General features: G+C 47.6%; 1 protein-coding gene and 1 long non-coding RNA gene across 3 annotated transcripts; one reads left to right on the forward strand and one right to left on the reverse strand.

Moving 5' to 3' along the window:
* Positions 1-766: 766 nt before the first annotated feature.
* On the reverse strand, positions 767-13,689 carry LOC120718232 (cyclic AMP-dependent transcription factor ATF-6 beta-like). Its single transcript, XM_040006668.1, is given in 20 exon segments — positions 767-3,164; positions 3,167-3,285; positions 3,540-3,567; positions 3,569-3,625; positions 3,775-3,874; positions 4,173-4,240; positions 4,354-4,450; positions 4,593-4,612; positions 4,614-4,701; positions 5,243-5,449; positions 5,536-5,618; positions 6,109-6,288; positions 6,452-6,621; positions 6,953-7,117; positions 8,902-9,109; positions 9,209-9,288; positions 9,370-9,429; positions 9,528-9,609; positions 11,419-11,498; positions 13,210-13,689. Coding segments are annotated over 20 exon segments (2,139 nt in total). The 5' UTR covers positions 13,283-13,689; the 3' UTR covers positions 767-2,990.
* Positions 13,690-13,853: 164 nt separating this feature from the next.
* On the forward strand, positions 13,854-17,096 carry LOC120718239. Of its 2 annotated transcripts, none has more exons than XR_005692430.1 (4): positions 13,854-14,531; positions 15,089-15,246; positions 15,422-16,370; positions 16,523-17,096. It is a non-coding gene; the product is annotated as an uncharacterized LOC120718239 (long non-coding RNA). The 2 variants fall into 2 exon arrangements; XR_005692431.1 differs by having other exon boundaries at positions 13,854-14,433.
* Positions 17,097-19,849: the final 2,753 nt, after the last annotated feature.

Raw genomic sequence — 19,849 nt, forward strand, 5'->3', positions numbered from 1 at the left:
CGGCCCCGCCTTTCACTACACGTGTATTCATGCCACACGTGGACAAAATAGTCCTAAAGGCTGGAGCTGCCCTGTGGAGCATGTGGATGTGGCCCTCGCTGTGCCGGAAGAGCGAAGCCGCCCTCAAAAGGATAAAAAGTAAATCAAAGAGTGACGCTGGATCTCAGACCCGCGTCCGTGTGTTAGCGACAAGATCATCTCGTCTCTTCACTGAGCTTCTCGCGCTGTGACAGACTCCGCCTCCTCTCCACGGTGAGCTCAGAGTAGCTGAGGGAGCGCCACCTCACTGCTCCGTGTCTGCGCTGTGACTCAGTCTGCGACAGGCAACTGCAGCCGTAACTGATTTACACGCTCACACAAACACTTCTGTGAATCAGGTCGTCGCTTCAGGTTGAGCTTCCTCACCTGCACAGGTAAAGCCTCCGTCAGTGTTCTTCTTTCATGGAGTGTCAGTCTGCAGCACTCTGGCGCCCTCTGCTGGATGGACAGACTTTTCTCCTGTCTGTTCCTCAACCTGCTTTCTTTTCTCCCTGACTTATGAAATTAAATGTGAACAATTAATTTTTTTTAAAATCCAGTGTGAGCAGTGAGAAAAATAAAAGTCCCCTTTGAGTCTGTGATGTGAAAGGTCAGTGAGTGAGGGGTCAGTGAAAGGTCAGTGAGTCTTCCGGCTTCCTCGGAGCTCGCAGCTCTGAACCTTCAGCCGTCTGATTCTGATTCATTTCCTGCTAACATGAAGGCAGCGACCAATCAGCAGGAGCCTGTGAAATATTTACACATTCATGATTTTATTCCCTTTAAATAAAAAAGGACAGTTTACATTTTCATATGTGCAGCTTCAGCGAGCTCACATTCTGGTTTGTACAAGAACAGGCTGCAGAGCAGACGGGGGCTCTTAAAGCGGGTCAAAGGTCGGAGTTTTGAATAAAACTACGTCTGAACCACATTTAGAATTCAAACGTCATTCTTGTGATGAACAGACACAAACCAGAACATTTCCTGAGGATTCATCTCTAAATGCATGATGTCATAATGTCAGCTGATCAACAAGCACCCCAAAGGTTCAGTAACAGCTTTCAGTGCGTTTTCAGATTACAGAAACCAGGAAGTGAAACACGAGCCGACTGTGTGTGAAAGAACCAACGAGCAGCTGACAAATCTCGTTTTTCTGCTCCATCAGTGTTTTAAAACTCAAACCACCATTAAAAGGAAAAGTTCACCTTCATATCCTCCACGTTCCTCTCTGCACACATGAAGAGTAACATCAGTATAAAAGGAAAACACCATGAAGTGAAACGACATTAACACAGGAGGAAGTTTTCCCACATGTTCACTGTAAGAAAGGCTGCAGATACTACATTTCCCATAATGCTGAGCAAACGTGACCCTGATGGGTGAAAACTTGGGCGCTTTAAACTTTTTAAACGATTGAAAATTTTGTACATACTCAAAAACAAATCACACCGTCGGCTCAGCGGGGCGGAGCTATTCTGTACATTTGGGGGTTGCTTTCATCCGCCAGGTCTCTTGCCCCGCCCTCCGTGCTCGTGGTAAACACAAGCATATGTGCACTAATGGACAATCGTCCTATGATCAAGGAGCTCAAATGGAAAATTTCAGCAGTTTTTTTCTCCTTGTGGCTCTGGATGATGTCACAAAGAAAGCATCCCTAATATGGTCATCTCAGCCACAGAAGCCCCACCCAAAATTCAAAAGAAAGGTTAAAGGGGAGTGGCCAAAGCAGCTTTTTATTTTTCCACACAGAGGATAAACTGGCCCCGTATCAGATAAAGAAGGATTATTATGAACTGTGGATCATGCAAAGCTGCTCTGTTAGAGTCTAAACAAAAAAAAGAAAAAAAAGACAGGAAGTGAGCAGAACAGGCCAAGATTTTTCACAATAAAACAAATTGTATGAAGTTTTCTACACGTTAATTCTGTACAATAATAAAGATCAAAAATCTGCATATATATCCATAAATATTTTAGATCAGGAGATAATCCCGAGTTCAGACGACCAGCACAGAGTCACGCCGGACCGTCCGACAAATACAAAATATTTTTGTTTGTTTTTTTACTTTTTGTTGTGAAAAAACAAAAATTAGAAAAAGTAAAAAGGTGACAAAATATCTACACTCATATTTACAACTATTAAATAACCGCACCAAAACAAGCATAAAAAACAAAACATTGATAAAGGCGACGGCTGACGCACGACGCAGAAACGATTTCACTGCTGTACCACAGAAATCCAAAAGTACCAAACGAGCTGCTTTTGTTTCACTCTCAGTGGATTTTTATTGGTTTGGCTTTTTGCTGGCGATATTTTAGATGCCACACCTCGCGCCGTACGGACGCCGTCACATCTTTGCGGCTCCTGCTTCATGCAGCAGCTGCCGGACTGACAGCTGCGACGCGCTGCAGCTCCTCTGGGCTTCTGTATCTCATAATTACGACTCACTAAAACGTGAAAAACACGCTGGCGCCGGTTAACGTCTCAGCGCTGTGCTCTGTGTCTCTGAAGGATGAACGTTACACTTGATCCTGTAAATGAGCTGAATTTATTCTTTAAAGTTTATTTCTGACGTTTACTCGGATCTTTCAGAGCATTAGAACGGACTTCCTGTTTGTACGTGAAAGAAGAAGCTCAGCTCGTCCTCTGTCTGAATTATGAGGTACAGAAGGCGGAGCTTAGGTGACAGATGTGTGGCTGTGGGCGCTTGATGGAGCAGCTTCTCCACGCTGCGTTCTCGCTGTTAAACATTAAAACGCAGCATGCACGCCGCTGTCGTTCTTACAAACATGCTGGCGTTTGTGGGACGTCCTCACGTTCAATTTGTTTTCTTGAATTTTCACCTTTTGGGAAACGGCAGGAAGCTCGACTTGTGTGCGGAGAGGAGCTTCCTGTTTGCTGGAGGAGGAACTGTTACCTGGTGCAGGGACAGTGAGGTTATACTTCAAGTCTTTCTCCAACCTTTAACCTCCGACCTTCAGACTCCTTCTGATTGGCTGATTAAGTATTCAGCTGTCCGTCGGCGGGCGGGTAAAGGCTGCCTCTGAGACGGAGAGGAAGAGGAGGGGTGGTGCTGGTGGCGTCCTCGGAGCGAGGTGTGGTTGCTGTGGTGATGGTTGGAGCTGCCGTGGGAGGAGGGGGGAGGCGGGGGGGCGGGTCTCGGAGCGAGGGGGGGACGGCGGACGACTTGATGGGGACGATCCGAGTGTCCATGACCTCGCAGTCGACCTGCATCATCATCTCGTAGCCCTGAGATGAGTTATAGAGGCTCTCTGAGGAAGAGGAGGGAGATGGAGGAAGAGCGGCTGGTTAATGATAATAACAGTAACCATCATCATCATCATCATCAGGACAGCTGTATCAATAAGGAGAAGAACAGCAGCTGAGCCAATGACAGCCTTTTATCTTCACCATGAGGGCGCGGCGCTCGCTGGGCCGCCGTGACCGAGTCAGCTGTGCACGGCGGCGCTCGCCGAGTGATTCACAGCTGCACTGCAGCCTGTCGCGCCACAGCGTGCACACTCACCGTTTACAGACATGGCCGGCATCACCAGGGGACATCTTGGGCCGGCTGGTTTTGTTGTGGCTGATGGCCGGAAGCAGGAGGTGATCCTGCAGGAAGACACGCCGTTTAACACGCACAGCTGTGAGAGCCTGCTGCTGTGTGTGTGTGTGTGTGTGTGTGTGTGTGTGTGTGTGTGTGTGTGTGTGTGTGTGTGTGTGTGTGTGTGTGTGTGTGTGTGTGTGCGCGCGCGTCATACCCGTCTGAACGAGACCACGTAGAACGTGTCCTCTCTGCGGTCGATGGCGTCCAGGAAGTCGCTGTAGGTGACCTCAGGACCAGGAAGCACCTGCAGCTGACTGCAGCAGGGAGAGACTCATCAGGCTGGACAGTAACCAACTTTAATGCAACAACACAGCAAAAATGTCTCTCAGCTAAAATGAGCTCACGTTATAATAAAAGTTGTTTTTTAAACAATCAGCACAAATATTTTATAACTGAGTTTCAGCAGCACAGAAACATTCAGCGATTTAAGCTTTGGATGTTTTTAAAGAATCTTTAAACGATGGTCATGTATGTCACTTCCTGTCTGACTCGCTGAGGCTGACTGCTGCACCATCAGCAGGTCTGCGCTCAGCGATGAAGAGCGCGTCGTACCTTTCTATGGAGCGGTGAGTCTGGATCGGCAGATATCTGGAGAAGTTGGTTTTCCTCTGCTGAGCTTTCTGCTGCAGAACGAGACACAAGTGACACAAACCACAGATCCCAGTGAGCTGAAGACCAACTACTGTTCTCCAGTAAAGGATTAAAACTCTGGGAGATGAAGACGACTCCTCACCTGGGCGACTTTGGCCTTCTTGGCCATCTTCGGCTTTCCGGACTTCTTGCGATCGATCTGGTGTCGATGGACCCATCCTCTCAGCTCGTCCGCCAGCCTGCAAAATTCAGAAGAAGCAAAGAAACAGAAGCAGGAAGGTTTAAATACAGCTGCAGCTCCTCACATCAGCGCGAGCCACAGCGCGAGCCACAGCGCGAGTCACAGCGTGAGCGTGGAGATCCTAACACAGTCAGACTCACCTGAGAGACTCGGAGCGGTTTGAACTGCCGGCAGTCAGAGGAGGTGAAGTAACGGTCGATGTCCTGCAGAACCAGGTCCTTCACATCACTGAACACGTCGCTCAGGTTTCTGCACACACACACACACGCACACACACAGACACACACGCACGCACACACACGCACGCACACACACACAGACACGCGCACACACAGACACACACGCACGCACACACGCACGCACGCACGCACACACACACACGCACGCACGCACGCACGCACGCACGCACACACACGCACGCACGCACGCACACACAGACACACACGCACACACACACACGCACACACACACACACACACACACACACACGTTTGTTTCAGTGTGGAGAGAAACGGTCTGATGCAGGCGAGCTTCTGTTAAACGTGTCTGTCAGCTGATAACTGTGACAGCGTGGACACTTTCACACACACCCACTGGTGTATCAGTGGGTGTGTGTGCTGCTGTGGCGGGCGGCTGGGTGTTTGGCCCTTGACCTCTCTGTGTGATAAAGCTCCGCCTCTGCTGAAGCGCTCTGTATTCAGAGCTGCTCCTGTGGTGTGATGGCAGCACAAACACTCAAAGCCGACAGTCGCAGTGATGTCACAAAACGCCGACATCAGCTTCCTCTCACCTGAACTGATACGGCTCTGCGGCGTATTTCGCCTCCGCTCTCTTCCATCGCTCGTCTCCTCCGTCCTCCTCCGTCTCCGTCTTGTCCTCCACCTCGTTGGTAAGCGGGGGCGGCGCCTGCTGGCGCTGTTCGATCTCCAGCAGCCGCCGTCCTGTAAACGACACCACGTCTTCGTGCAGACCCGTCGCCAGCTTCCTGTCTGTGATGCTGTGATGCAGAACAGAACGTGCTGATCAAAAGCGGCGCCGACATCTGCGGCGGCAAATATTTTCACGACGAGTCGCAAACGATACCTGACGGGTCCGAAGCTGAAGGTCATGAAGAGGAGGACGACCATGACGCACACTGCTCTCTTGTTACTCGCCGATTCGGCGCCCTGAAATGACACGAACACGATGAGAGAATGACCCTGAACGCTGACGCAGCAGGTCCATCTGACTCTGTTCTTATTCGTCTGACTCCTCCCCTTTTGTCTCAGTTACTTCCTGTTGGTGGTTTTGGCTCCCTCAGCAGATCATTCAGTGTCGTTACGCAGAGACGCTGCGTCTCACAGAACGTTCCTCACTCAGCAGCAGGTTGAGCGACATTACGCTGAACGCCACGCTTGGCGCTCTGATGCTGCTGCCACGCATCAGATCCTTATCACAAGGCTGAGGAATGGCGTGAAGCTGAAGAGCTGAGAGGGAAAACACGAACAACCAGAACGTCCAGCTCGCAGGACTCCACCAACCGGTGTGTCCGCTGCTGTCCTGCTGCTCCCGGCGTTTACAGTTTAACAGCAGGCAGAAAGGTTCACGCGCGGTTTCTAATCCTGATCCTCCATCAAACCTTTCACTCGTGTGTTGTGATGTTTCTTGGAGTCTCACCTCCTTCCCTGCCAGTCTCTCCCTCAGTGCCTGGTTCTCCTTGCGGAGCCGTTCGTTCTCCTGCTGGGCCTCCCTCAGCTGAGCCTCCAGGTTCTGCAGGTACTCCTTCTTCTTCTTCCTCGACTGGCAGGCCGACTCGCGGTTCTTTATCATCCTCTGCTGCCGCTTCAGCACTTTCATCTGAGGAGGAGGAGGTGGTCAGTGAGGGGAAACAGGAAGGAGGAAGTTAAAAAGAGAGGACAGGAAGAAGAGGAGGAGCCGTGTGAAAGTTGTGTGATGTAATCTGTTCACAGGCTCACAGAGGAATTCTGGGTACTGGCTGTAACGTCAGTGCTGTACTCACATCGATGTCGTTCGAGCTGTTGCCGGGCAAAGTCGTGGTCGCTGGGACGATGGGTTTGCTGGTGGGCGGGGCCGTGGGGCTGGAGCAGTGCTGGGGGATGCTGGGAGAGACGGGCTCCATTTTGACGATGGCCGGCGTGGAGCCGAGGCAGACGGACGGAGAGATGACGACTGGAGGAGGAAGAGGAGAAGATGAAGACGAATCCGCTCAGAGCATCCTCGACACACGAGAACTGAACACATGACTGTTTAGGAACGTTAACGGTCGGACTCCAGCATCCCTCCGTCATCACTCATTCCCCGACTACGTTATTAAATCAGCTGCACAAAGTGAAACGCCACGAAAAGCAAAGGCAGAAATAAATTAATATATTAACTTATAATAATAATAATAAATTAAATTATTTAGATATGAAACATAAAAGTAGATATGTATAAAAGAAACTGATGGGAAAGGAAATAAACAGAAGGATTAGTAAAGGAAGAAACAGGATGTTGTTACCAGGTCTGGTCTGGTCCATGGAGGGGAGGCCCTGCAGTATGAGCGCCTTGGCCGGCGTGGCGGTCTGGGAGACGGGGAGGGTGGCGACGCACACGGGTCGGGGCTGGATGGGGGGTTTGGTGCTCAGGATGGTGTTGGCCTTTAACGTGGCCGAGCTCGGCAAGACTGAAAGAGACAAAGAGGCGGCGTCAGAGGTTAAAACGGCGCCGTTTAACAGAGGCCGCAGCGGCGCTCACAGGTCAGACTGGAGCCTCGCGGCTCTTTGGTTAAACGACAGCGTGAGTGAAACCCGACGCCAAGGCTCAGCATGCAAACAGGACGGAGCGCGCACGCTGCAGTTAATCCAAAGGACACAAACAGGTTTGTTAGCGTGCGTCGTTTGCATGCTCGCACAGAACAACCGGTGTGGAGGCGCTGCAGAGCTGCAGAGCTGCAGAGCTGCAGGCGTGCCGTCCACAACAGAGCAGGAAATGCTCCAAACTTTTAATGACAAACTTGATTTTAGAAGATAAACACAGCAGTTTGAGTTCAATCACTCAGAAACTTCTGGAAACATATTTCACTCAGTGATGTCCTCTCGCTGTCATGGTTACCCGACGATCTGACCCTGAGCAGGATTTAAACTCCTCCGCATCCTGCTGACCGAGCGCACACACGCATACAGAGGTAAGCTAACGTGACACCAGCGTGTGCTTTCATACAGCCATCACTGCCAGGATTTATAATCCAAACCCTCTGATGTTCATTAGAGACACTTTAAGGTGAGCGGCAAGCCTCAGAGTGAGTCGCTGTGGTGATGATGATGATGATGATACACTCGCCTTTTCTCTGCCTTTAACCAGGATCAGGTTGCAGCAGATGAGACATTCATGTCTGTTGGGACTGACCTATTATGTTCAGGCTCCACCTCCATGTCGCCCAGTAAACTGAGAGCTTTCCCTTCAGGCAGAGCCCAAACATGAAAGCTCGAGCGACCCGCCGACGCTCCGTTTTCCCCACAGTTCAGATAAAAGCTGCTTTCAGCTGCTGCCTTATTCACACCGGCTCTCTGAGCAGGCTTACACCTGGAAACAGCAGAGAGCCACTGAGGCAGAGCTCACACACCTGAACTCTTTCACCTCTCACACAAAGGGCCGGTGCTGTGCTCGCTGACTCGTCCACAGCTGCTTCACACTGAAGTGCAGCTCAGAGCCAAAGTTAACCAGCACGGGAACATCCTGTTTTTAGACCGACGTGTGCAGCGGCCTACGAACAAACAACACCAAGCAGGATACAATCTGCACAGACATTCGCTCATTTTTGCAGCTCGTATGACGTCGCCTGCCTAAAAATAACTTTTATGTTTAAAGTGCAGTTATGCAAAACAAGAGACCCGACCTCCCCTATAGGTGTGTATCAGTGTGCACACACACGCACACACACCTCTAACAGCCTCCCTGCAGCGACGCTTTCTGCCTGCTGGTTATTTGTCATTACTGAACATCAGGCTTGAATCAGCAGCTCGTCATCAGCCTGCAGGTTGATGAACTCTGAACGCGTCGCTGTTACATCACTCCATGGCCATCAGCTGATCACAGCTCATTAAACTGAGAACCCTGAATCAGACTTTGAGCTTCAGATTGTCCATCACTGTGTCAAAAGGCTAAAGTCTGACCTCAGCGTCACAGCAGCTAACCAGGCGCCTCCGAGACGTTCTTCTTGTTTTGGTCTGATTCTTGGACAAAGGTTACATTTGATTACACGAAGCTGGAGAAGCAGGCCTGATGTTTCTGATGCTTCCTGACGTGGAGCATGACTCCCAGCCAGGGAAGCTGCTCATTAAGCTAACACTGGTCCTCTGTAGCCACACCTGGAAAACTTGCGCTCGTGCACCAATCACCAAAGCAACCAAACCACACCCAGCTTTCCCATTGGCTGCTTTCAGTGGATAAGCGGGCGAGCGGTCGTACCTGTAGCCTGCGTCTGTAACCCGCCGATGACCGCCGGGATCGGCGTCGTCAGCGGCGCCTGGAGCTGCGTCTGTGTCACCGCAGCAATCTGGGTTTGTGTTGGGGGTGCTGTTGTTGCTACGGTAACCTCCATGGACCCTAGAGGAGGCGACAGCACGTCTCCGTACATGTAGGGAGGAGTCGGAGGATTTTCGCCTTTAACGGTGATCTGAGCAGGAGAGAGAAACGAGGACATCTTTTTAACCGCCATAACAAACCCGTCTGTGTTCATTAGCTTTCTGTAATATACCCACTGACTGAGACACACCTGTGGGTCAGGTGGAGAGGCCGAGCACTCGGACTCGAGCGAGGACGGGGGCGAGGGAGGCTCTGCTTTCACCTGAAACACTGCACACGACAAACAGTGAAACCACAGGAAACATACAAACGATCCAAAACCCGATGAAAAGAAACCCGGCAGGGACTTACACATCTCCACCGGCAGCGGCTGCGTTATTGTCATTTCATTTTTAATGGCCGGAGCGTCAGCTTCAAAGAAAACACACACAGGAAACAGCTCATTTACATCAAACTCACACTAAACTGTGGTGGTTTAAGGTCGCCACGGTCCGCTGACCGCCATGTACCTGTGAGAAGGTTGTCGTCAAGGTGTCGCCAGGGCGACGTAGGGTTGTCAGGATCGAGGGTGAGCACGAGGTCATTGTCGAACTGGCAGAGAGAGAGAGAGAGAGAGAGAGAGAGAGAGAGAGAGAGAGAGAGAGAGAGAGCAAAGAAAGTAAACAATCAGTCCCAGCAACTGTGTGTGTGTGCGTGCGCCTGTTTAGATATCTTTGTGGGGACCAACAGCCCAAACGTGCCCATCTTCACGAGTTTGCATGTTTGAGACTTGAAGTGTGGGGTTAGTGTCAGGGTCACAGTTGGGTTAGGCATTCATATTTAACGGTTAGCAGATAGGGAACGCCTATGTCAATTAGATGTCCTCACTAAGATACCAAAACGAGAGTGTGTGTGTGTCTCATTATCACACCGCTGTCACCAAAGCAGCAAAGTGGGCGGAGCTGTGATCTGCAGCTACAACAACTCAGACAAAAACTTGAGTTTCTGTGAGGACGTAAATCTGCTGAAGCATGAAGCATCAGGAGCTGTGATGTGGAAACTCAATTCAGGTCAAAGGTCACAGGAAGCAGGTGATAAACATGAAGCAAACATTTCTCCTCACTGAGGGCCAAAGCAGCACGCCAAATATTTCCATCGTTATTTTAAGGTGGGACGTTTGCAGAAACTGTTTGCAATTCAGTAAACTTGTCGGTCACGTCCTGCAGATCACAGATAACAAAACACCAGGAAACATCCTGCTGAACCTGCAGCTTCAACCAGGAAGCAGCTCCGCAACACACGCCACGTCACCGCTGATCGTTAAAGTCATAACAATTATTAATCACCATCTGCAGCACTTTAAGCTCACAGCTAAACTAGCAAACACTGCATTCACAGCAGCTTGCTAACCAAAACAGTCATGTGTCAGTCTGTTTCAGAGACTTTTAATCTGAAGAACCAAAATCCAGAAAAACAAACTTTTACTTTGAAAGTTTCGTTTTTTTCTATTTAAAAAACAAACAAACAAAGCAAACAAAGATTCTGGTGTTAAAAAAAGCTTCTTCTGCTTTTCTTTGTCTTCCTGACTGTGCAGCTACGATGGCTGATGTAGATATTAAACATGTCTAGAAGTCTCAGCTGTTTCCCACTCTTGATGCATCTGAAGCCACAGAGGGGAAATATTCCTTATATGGAGGTCTCGGCCACAGAAACCACGCCCCTGCTCTTCAAACCTGTTTGTGGGGCAAACTCAAACTGTTCACTTCAGACAGCTTATGAACTGAGCAGCTGCAGTGAGGTCCAGTGGAAGTATAAGAAGGCTTATTTTTAAACCGTCACTCATGCAAAGCTGCTGTAGTTGAGCAAAATCAATTTATCTGTTAAAACTCAAATGATCCCTACTTCAGAAATTATTTGTCCGTTTATTCTTGTACATGTTGATCTCCTGCTATCCAGGATGTGTTTGTTTTCCTCTGGAAACGGGTCATGTGATAGTGGAGTGACGAATCAGGGAAGCAGTGCAGCAACTCGAAAGATCCAATCAGGCAGCGATCGCTGGGCTCAGCGTCGTCATTTTCATACATATCAGACAGTCAAATAATGAGCTCACAGCTCTGTGAGGCTACGCAAATGTGCCCAGCGAGTCACAGCAGGCCCGGTCCCAGAGGCAGAGCCCACACAGCCCTGCAGGCTCACAGCCGTCTTCACTGCTCAGTATCAGGCAGGTGGTTTTAATGTTGCGGCTGAACACTTTGGTCTTACATCATCTGACAGTGCTGATGATCTAGGATTAGCTGTAAGTGTAGCAGCAGAGCTACACACTGGATTTCATCACCGTGTGAAAGTGCTGGTCGCAGGGTGTCGGGTTCAATGTGAGGCGTGCACAGAAAGCAGAGCGTGAGCTTTGTGTGTCGAACGTACCGATGCGTCGTATTTCAAGCCTCGGCCGAAGTCCCCGTCCTCGCCCTCCTCCATGCTCTCACACTGGAACAGGCAGGCATCTGCAGGAGACACGAGTCCACATACATGAGAGAAAACAAAACCAGCTTCAACCACGCACACACCGCGATGGTGTCAACTCTGCTTCTCCCGTCATGCTTTCCTCACACCTCTGGAGTTTGAAGCCACATGCTGTCAGAGCAGCACTCAAAAAATCTGCATGTGACCTTTACTTTTTATGAATCCTCCAGATCTCTGCACAGGATTTGTGACAGAAGGACAGCAGCAGGTTTAAAGATGGAGGTGAGACCTGCTGTGATGGTTTGGAGACGGGAGGCGGAGCTGAAGTGTGAGCAGATGGACAGGACTAGAAATTAGTCCATCAGCTCAGCCGGAGACGGCGTAAAGTATTCGAGTATCCCAGAACTCGAGCTCAGAGACGCTACGATCACAGATTTTAAAATGATTTACTGACTAATACAGGATATTTTTGTGATTAAAAAAGATTAAATGTTCTGATAGCTGTTATCAACGAGGAAGCTGCAGAGTGCCCCCTTGTGGACAAACTATGCACCATTAACACACAGCAGGGCTGAATGGTGTTTCTCATGTCTCATCTTACTGTTTTGTCATGTTTATAGATGCTGATACCATTTTATTTTCTAGAAGCTGATAAATACACACTGATCTGTGGATAATAATAGCAGAGTTTCTCTTACCAACAAAATAAAAAAACTAAACTTTTTACACACAGAAGTTTATATTTGATGACTCCGCCTCCTGTGCTGCTGTGTGCATACTTACAGCATGCATGCACTTTGGTCAGAAATAGCTGTGTTTTACACGTTATTGTCCTTTATAAGCGTCTCTTGTTCTCAGGTGTATTCACTCTTCCTGCTGCTGCTCTGACCCACTTCTCTCAGGGGGATCATTAAAGTTTCATCTAATCTCACCTGAGATTAGATGAAACTGTATTTACCGCAGCGGCAGGGCGCTATAAGTTCTGTGGTCTAACAGCTACAATAAAACGGGTTGTAAACCTACTTCACTGTTTAACAGGCAGGTAAATCCTGGAAACGTGTTTTTTTATTTAAAAATGTTAACATAACAGACAGAGCTACATCTACAGCACGGCTGTTCTGACTGGTTATCCATGACATGTTATTCTAACAAAGGGAACTCAGGACAGCACACCCTCCACCTGCCTACACCACCTTTCTCGGGGTTATTGTGAAGCTGGAGATAAGAGGAGGCTGATGAGGTTTTTTAACCAGTTTCCAGCAGATATCGCGATAACAGCGTGCGCTGATCACGACAGTCGTGACAGCCCTCTTCCTCCCCCTGACTGCGGCTCGAGCTTTGCCCTGAAACATGTCAACAGTACGCGGTTTAATGCGGGGTTTTTAGCGGAAATGGGGGAACAACACGCAGAGGGCGAAGTGTGCGGTTAAATTAAAGCGAGCTCACGTTTCCAGCCAACGTGTTGAACACACCGGCGCGTCCGGGCGAGCAGGCTGAAGGAGGAAGCGCGTGCACAGGACAGCCCTGCAGTCGCGTGCGCTCTAACACAACCCAAAAATCATCATATACGAATATATTTGACCAGTTCTGTCGTGAACACAGATGTCACGGTGGGAACAATGAGCGCCGAAGACGCTTCGACGACCCCGTTTGCGTCGCCTCGCCTTCTCGATGCATCCACACCCCCGCTATCACGTCAGCCTCCTCTGAATGCTTCAGCCTCACCCTTAATGCTTCAAAATGCTGCCTCACCCCAGTCTTCGCTCGTCAGCAGGTTATCCGCGAAGAAGCGGCTGTCCAAGTCCGACAACAGATCCGTACTCATCGCCCCGCAGGCGGTGTGTTTGAAGAGCAGGAGGCTCGATAGCAGCTAGCTAAACAAACAGACAGATTAGCGCCTCCAGCGTCCGCATCAAGATAGCTGGGCGGTGTGATGTAAAGATATCATTTATAATTCAAACTAATCAAATATATATTTGCTCTAAATTTCCTTATTTATGTCAACTTTCTGTATCCGCTTGAACTGTAGGTCCTTCCCTTTTACGTCGCATATGACAGCACAAGGAAACGCTTCTTTTGGGCAGAGCTACCACCCACGTCTGCTAGAGAAGCCAATCACAGCACAGGGATGTGTGATTGACTAAATATTGGGCCAATAGGAGGATTCAGGGACTACTATTGGGTTGCCAGGGAGCCTATCGTTGAGAAGAACAAGTGAGGAAGGGCTTTAAAGGTGATTCGGTCCAATCGAATTGTCGTATTTTGATTGACATGTGTAGCAAGCCAGTGAACGCTAGGAATGTCAGGGTTTGACAGGCAAGGGGAGCCAATCACGGCTTGGAAGTAGAAAAACAGTTTTGGTGAACTCACGTGGATCCAGGCAAAGAGATGTGATTTCTGCGTTATGTCCAGTTTGTGGACGAATTTAAGAAGAAGCCGGTGTGCACACATAAACAAAACAACCCGCGTGGTAGTAAACGATGCTAGCGGGGCTGGCATGGGGCTCTCATTTTTAGTTTTGGGGATGAAGCGTGGGAGTCGTTACATAACAGTGCAGCGTGAGTGGGGACAAAGCGGCAGCTTGCAGCCCCTCACGAGGGTTCTGTTTTTATTAACCACGGGGAGCACACCTGAGGATGGCGCAGGTGCTGCGCGCTGCAGGGGGAAGTTTTAATGAGGAACTCAGAGAGCTGCAGCTGCTTTCCGGTGTACTGCTGTGGCTTTTATGTGGAAGGTGGAGCACAGCGCCTCCTAGTGACGCACTCGGAGCGTTAATAAAAATAAATAAAAGTTTCCAGCTGTAAAATAAAATGGTGTGTGAGCAGACATGTCAGGTGATCACAGGTGTGCTGTGATCTGCTGCAGACAAACAGGAATTTCAAAAACATGTTTTTGCCGTCTGTTCCTGGATTTTCCTGTAAGGGACTGTTTCAAGGTGAAAATGGGACTAAACACAGAGACTTTCACAGGACCAAGGTCAGTGTGACAGCACAGACCAAACACATGCACCTGGTTTTGTTGTCGCACTAAACTAACCCAGCGGTCTAACCTGTGCTGTGCACTGAAGGTCTGTGGTGAGTGAGCTCATGTGGTTTTTCTGAGAGCAAATGAACGTGCACGCTCTATTTCACAGCTCGGACTATTGAAACCTTTATACGTGCAAATGACTGACAGTCACATCACAGTAATTTTGTTGATGAATGAAATCTGGTGCAGCAGAAACGATGTATCCATTATTATAATCAAAGAATCCTAAATTTAAGAGTCTGAAAACATGGTGGTAGATGCTTCCATAGTGGAACAAGGTTTCAAACCTCTACTTGGACTAAAATGATTCTACACATGCAGCTTATACGAGTATGTCCTGTAGATCACTGAGATTAAAGTTGGTAAGGTTATGATTCATAATAAGCACCTGGATGCAGAGTCACGTGACTTGGTTTTCTGTTTCACTTTGTTGAGTAGAAATCTTTGCGTTTCTTCAGTTAATTGCTGGAAAACCAGACTCAGTCAAAGAATCAGGACAGTGTCCAACCCCGAGATCTGTGACACCAACAGAAACAATCGTACATATGTGTGTCCACCTTTAGTGTCACACCAACACTGCACACTGTGTTTTGTTGTGGTTTAGATGCTATGTATAAAAAGAGCTCACACCAGAGACCTACATATGTGACCACAGAGTTCCTGTTGTCGGCCTTTCGTGAATCATTTCTGTCCATCCTGACATGAAGGTGAACATCATCTGCAGTCTTTTTGTCTTCATTCTTGGCTCTAATGTCACTAAAGGTAAGAACTTTGCACATTTACTGAAACCAAACAGTTTAATCTGCTCCTTGTTTCACTGTTTTCATGACGGTCTGTGTTAAACTGTGAGCTCTTGGTTTGTACTGGCGGACTCTATGTCCTCTCGCTGCATCGGGCAGGTAAATGGTCAGTCTTGTTACGAATTCTGTGTTTGCAGGTTTCATCCATGAAGCCGTTCAGGAGAATCAGCAGGTCATTCTGAGCTGCCGTCGCTCTGTAAGGGGCAAAGTGACGTGGAGCAGAGAGAGTGCTGGAAGGCGGGTCGGTGTACTTACAGCTTACGGTTCCTGGAACACGAAACACGATGATCGATTTAAACATTACAGTGTGTTTGCAGACAAGTCCCTGTACATTCAGAGAGCTGCCGTCTCAGACTCGGGGACAGCTGACCGTGATCCCATCAGGTAACATCAAGCTCTTTTATTGAGGACGTGTAATTATAAAATGAGAAGGGGGAAAGAGTCCTTGTTGTGGTTTGTATATTCCAGCTGTGCATTATGCCTCCTTTATCTCTGACAGGATAGACCTATGTATCCTTGGATGTAGCTCCTCCTCATTCATTTTAGGAAATAAGACATCCTTCAGCATGAGGCAAAAAAGGGAAATACCCGAGGTGGCAGAGAAAAGCAGCGAGCGAAATAAAACAGGAAGTGGAAACAAAGAAACTAACACGTGCAAAGAATGGCTGGGGGCGAGTGGGGGAGGGTGTACTTTACTATTCAGTTGTGATACCAGATGTTTTTGTTGCACATCACACAATTCATGTTGTGACTGCTGTTATCTCCTGGTTCCACGGTCATTCAAAAACACTTTGATACCTCAAACTGCTGTTTCTGCCTCCTGACAAACTGTGGAGCTGGAAGGAAAAAGGCACCACCTCCACCACCCCAACTGCCCCCACCTCCACCTCCACCAGCCCCACCTCCACCACGCCCATCTCCACCACCTCCAAATCCAAATCCTGGTGTGGTGGATGAGGCTCTGATTCCAGATGTTTCTTTGTCTTCCAGCTGCTGATCACCTGTGTCACATGACTGTCCGCACACTGATTGGACTGCTCTGCTTCATCATCATGATCAGCATCCCTGCTGTTACCTGGAGGAAAGGTGGACGAGCTCAAAGAGCCTCTGTGCTCTCATCATCACTGTTTCAGACTCATTGAGGTGTAACATGATTCAGCTTTACTGCAGATGTTTGTTGGTTTTCTAAGGTGCTTTGTGATCATCCAACATCTTATATTCATTTCTGTCTCTTGCAGCTCGACGGGTAGAGAAACAGAAGAGAGACAGAGGAGCAGAAAGCGACCTGTGATCCTCCATCACACAGAAACAAGAGGCGTACAGACTGAACTGGGATCAGTTCACCGTCATCCAGCCACACAGCAAACAGCCAGTCTGAACATCAGAGTGACGACAGATTCTTCAGCATGTGATCCAGACCTTCAGTACATGCAAAGTATTTGCTGCTCTGCCCTCTCAACGTCCTGCAGCTCAACAGTTTCTGTCCCGTCACAGTCTCATTTCTTTGTCTTTGCTGTTTCTGGAGCTGTGCTGTATTTAGTCAACAGGCGTTAAAAACACGTTAGAAGCTCAGTTAATTTTACATGTGTTACATTCACTGTTTTGCAAATAGAGTGAGTCCATTTTTGATTTGAGTTGTTTGTGTAGATGTTGTTTGAGTAAAAAAGTAAACTTACTTTACTTTTTAAGTTCATTCTGCTGACAGGAGGCACGAAACTAGACAAACAAATTCAATAATCAAATAAATGAATGCTTTCATATTTGTATTGACCACAGCAGCCACAGAAACAACAAGAAAACAAGAAAACGAGGCTACAGACCACAGGCTGTCACAACAGGACACAGTGTCCGCTCTGACCTGTGGTATGCAAATAAGGACATGAATTAAAAACAAAAATCTCGGCATTACAACTAAAGATTACATGATTACATAAAGATTACATGATTACATAAAGATTACATGATTACATAAAGATTACATGCCGAGATTACAACGAAAGAAATGACTAAATCTATCGGTGTATTACAAATGGTAAGAGTGCAGACCCAGATGGGTTTACAAACAGTTTAAGATCAAACTTGCTCCATATCTGTTTTAAACTGTACAACCATGCATACAAAGTGGGCACCTTACCACCAACATTGAATGAAGCAGTTATTACTGTACTCCCCAAAAAAGGTAAAGTCTTGGAGGAAGTGGGATCATATAGACCTATCTCTTTATTAAATTTGGATCAGAACGTCCTGGCTGCAACACTAGCGAGTAGACTCAGTATGGTGATAGATAAACTGGTACATTCAGATCAAACAGGCTTTATACCAGATAGGAGTTCCTTTAATAATCTAAGGCGTCTATTTAATATAATTCACTCCTCTAAGGTGCAACAGGATCTACTTATACTCAGCTTAGATGCCGAAAAGGCATTTGATCATGTGGAGTGGCCCTATCTCTTAATTGGGACAAGATTTGGCCCCTTCGCCGGTTACAGGATCAACTGGGGAAAAGTGAAGTATTGCCCATCAAATCTGAAAGTAGTGAGTGGCTTACATCTCTACCATTTAAAATAACTTGTGGAAAAATTACATATCTGGGCATCTCAATAACAAGAAAATGTAGTTCACTAGTGAAAGAAAACTGTCTCCCTCTACTGGAGAAGCTAAAAAACAACATCCAGTTTTGGAGGACGCTCCCTATCTCATTTATAGGAAGAGTGAACTCAATAAGGTCTTTCTCCCGCAATATCTGTACCTGGTCCGAAATATCCCGATTTTTGCCCAAATCTTTCTTCAAAAAGTTGGATGCCATTATTATGTCGTTTATATGGAACTGGAAAACGCATAGAATAAAGAAAGAACATCTTTGTAAAGGCCTTGGAGGACTTGCACTGCCTGCATTATTACTGGGCATCAAATTTAAGAATAAGTTCCCTCTTACTTGATGATACAGCGTTACTCCCCCACGGTCTGCAGGACTGCCTTCCTTACTGTGTTGGTGGAATATTACTTCTACTCCCTTGACAAGTGCACACTATAATTATAACCAGTGATCCATACCACCACTATCGATGAGTATGTTACAGCTAACCCCTCTTTCCTTCCATCATGTGCAGACGGAGCTTTCAACGTGTGGCAGGAACTGGGAATTCGTAAATTAAAAGACTTGTATTCAAACGATGCCTTCATGTCATTTCAACAATTAACAGATAGATTTGGACTACAGCGCAGCCATTTTTTTTAGATATCTTCAACTACGGAATAATATCCGCACACGTCGTCCGACACCTTGGATAGAAGCCTTAGTGATAGCCGGGGTCCGAACAGAGAATCTCATTATTCTATGACGCACTACAGGAGATGAGTGCACCTTCAACTCATTCATCCAAAAGGAATTTGGGATTTCCCTATCGGAAGATTTTTGGCTTTTTATTAATTCCCGTCACTGCCTAATTCAGTATAAAATTGTATACAAGTTACATTACTCAAGGGAAAGACTTCACAAAATGTACCCAGACTGCTCTCCCCTCTGTGAAAAACGTATGACACATTATGGAAATGCACTTTGTCCGAGGCTTCAGGGTTTTTGGTGACATCTTCACCTGTCTGTCTAATATTCTTAAAACCAAGATTGATCCAAATCCACCAGTAATTATCTTTGGGATCTCCAAAGAAGCACAAAGCTTACAACATGCTCAAAAAAGTCTTGTGGGAGTCATGGAAAGGTCGCTAGAAAAACCGCAACCACCAAGTACCTGCAGAGGGTCAGGCAAGTCCTGAGGAGTCAGCTGAACGATAAGAACAAGACCTGGGCCATCAACACCTGCCCTGATGTGACCAGGTACCCTGCTGGGATAATAAGCTGCCCAAAGAAGGAGATAGAAGCCACTGACATCAAGACCAGGAAGCTCTTGACCAGGCATGGAGGGTTTCACCCCAAGTCCAGCACCCTGAGGCTGGTTGGTTAGTTGTTGGTGGTACTAATGTTCACGATGCAGCAGCTGCATCTATTTTTAGTTTCTGTTCATGCTTTCCTCTCTCTCAGCTTTTCAGCTCCACCTTTTCGACACTTCTTCCACGAGGGCTGAGTGGGGATGTGTGACTCAGGCAGGTGTTGATGATGCCGTGCTTCCTTTTCACATTCAGCTACACCGTCTGGACCGGCAGCCTTGTAATTTGGACTTCATCACTATGACCAAATTAATTATCACAATTATTTTCATCAATATTTGATTCCAATTATTTGTTACAATAATTATTGATTTTAGTGGCAAAATATTGCGGTGCTGTCTCATAGACGTAACCCTGCTTTCACAGCCATGCTGTGCTGCTTTCCTGCTGTTAGACAAATTCTATTCAATTTCATTGTAGCAACAAATCACAAGAGCAGGCACCTCAGCATGCTCTGTATGGTAAGATAAAGACTACACTAATACAGAGAAACCATCTGGGGCCGAGAGGAGGAAGACAGGACAAAGACACGCTGTGAAGACTGCCACAGATTAAAAATAACTAATGCAGAGAGGTCTATAAATACATAGTGACTGAACAATAAACTCCCAGTGCATCAT

Source organism: Simochromis diagramma, unplaced genomic scaffold, assembly GCF_900408965.1.
Source record: "Simochromis diagramma unplaced genomic scaffold, fSimDia1.1 OVJJ01000030.1, whole genome shotgun sequence".
Classification (NCBI taxonomy): Eukaryota; Metazoa; Chordata; class Actinopteri; order Cichliformes; family Cichlidae; genus Simochromis; species Simochromis diagramma.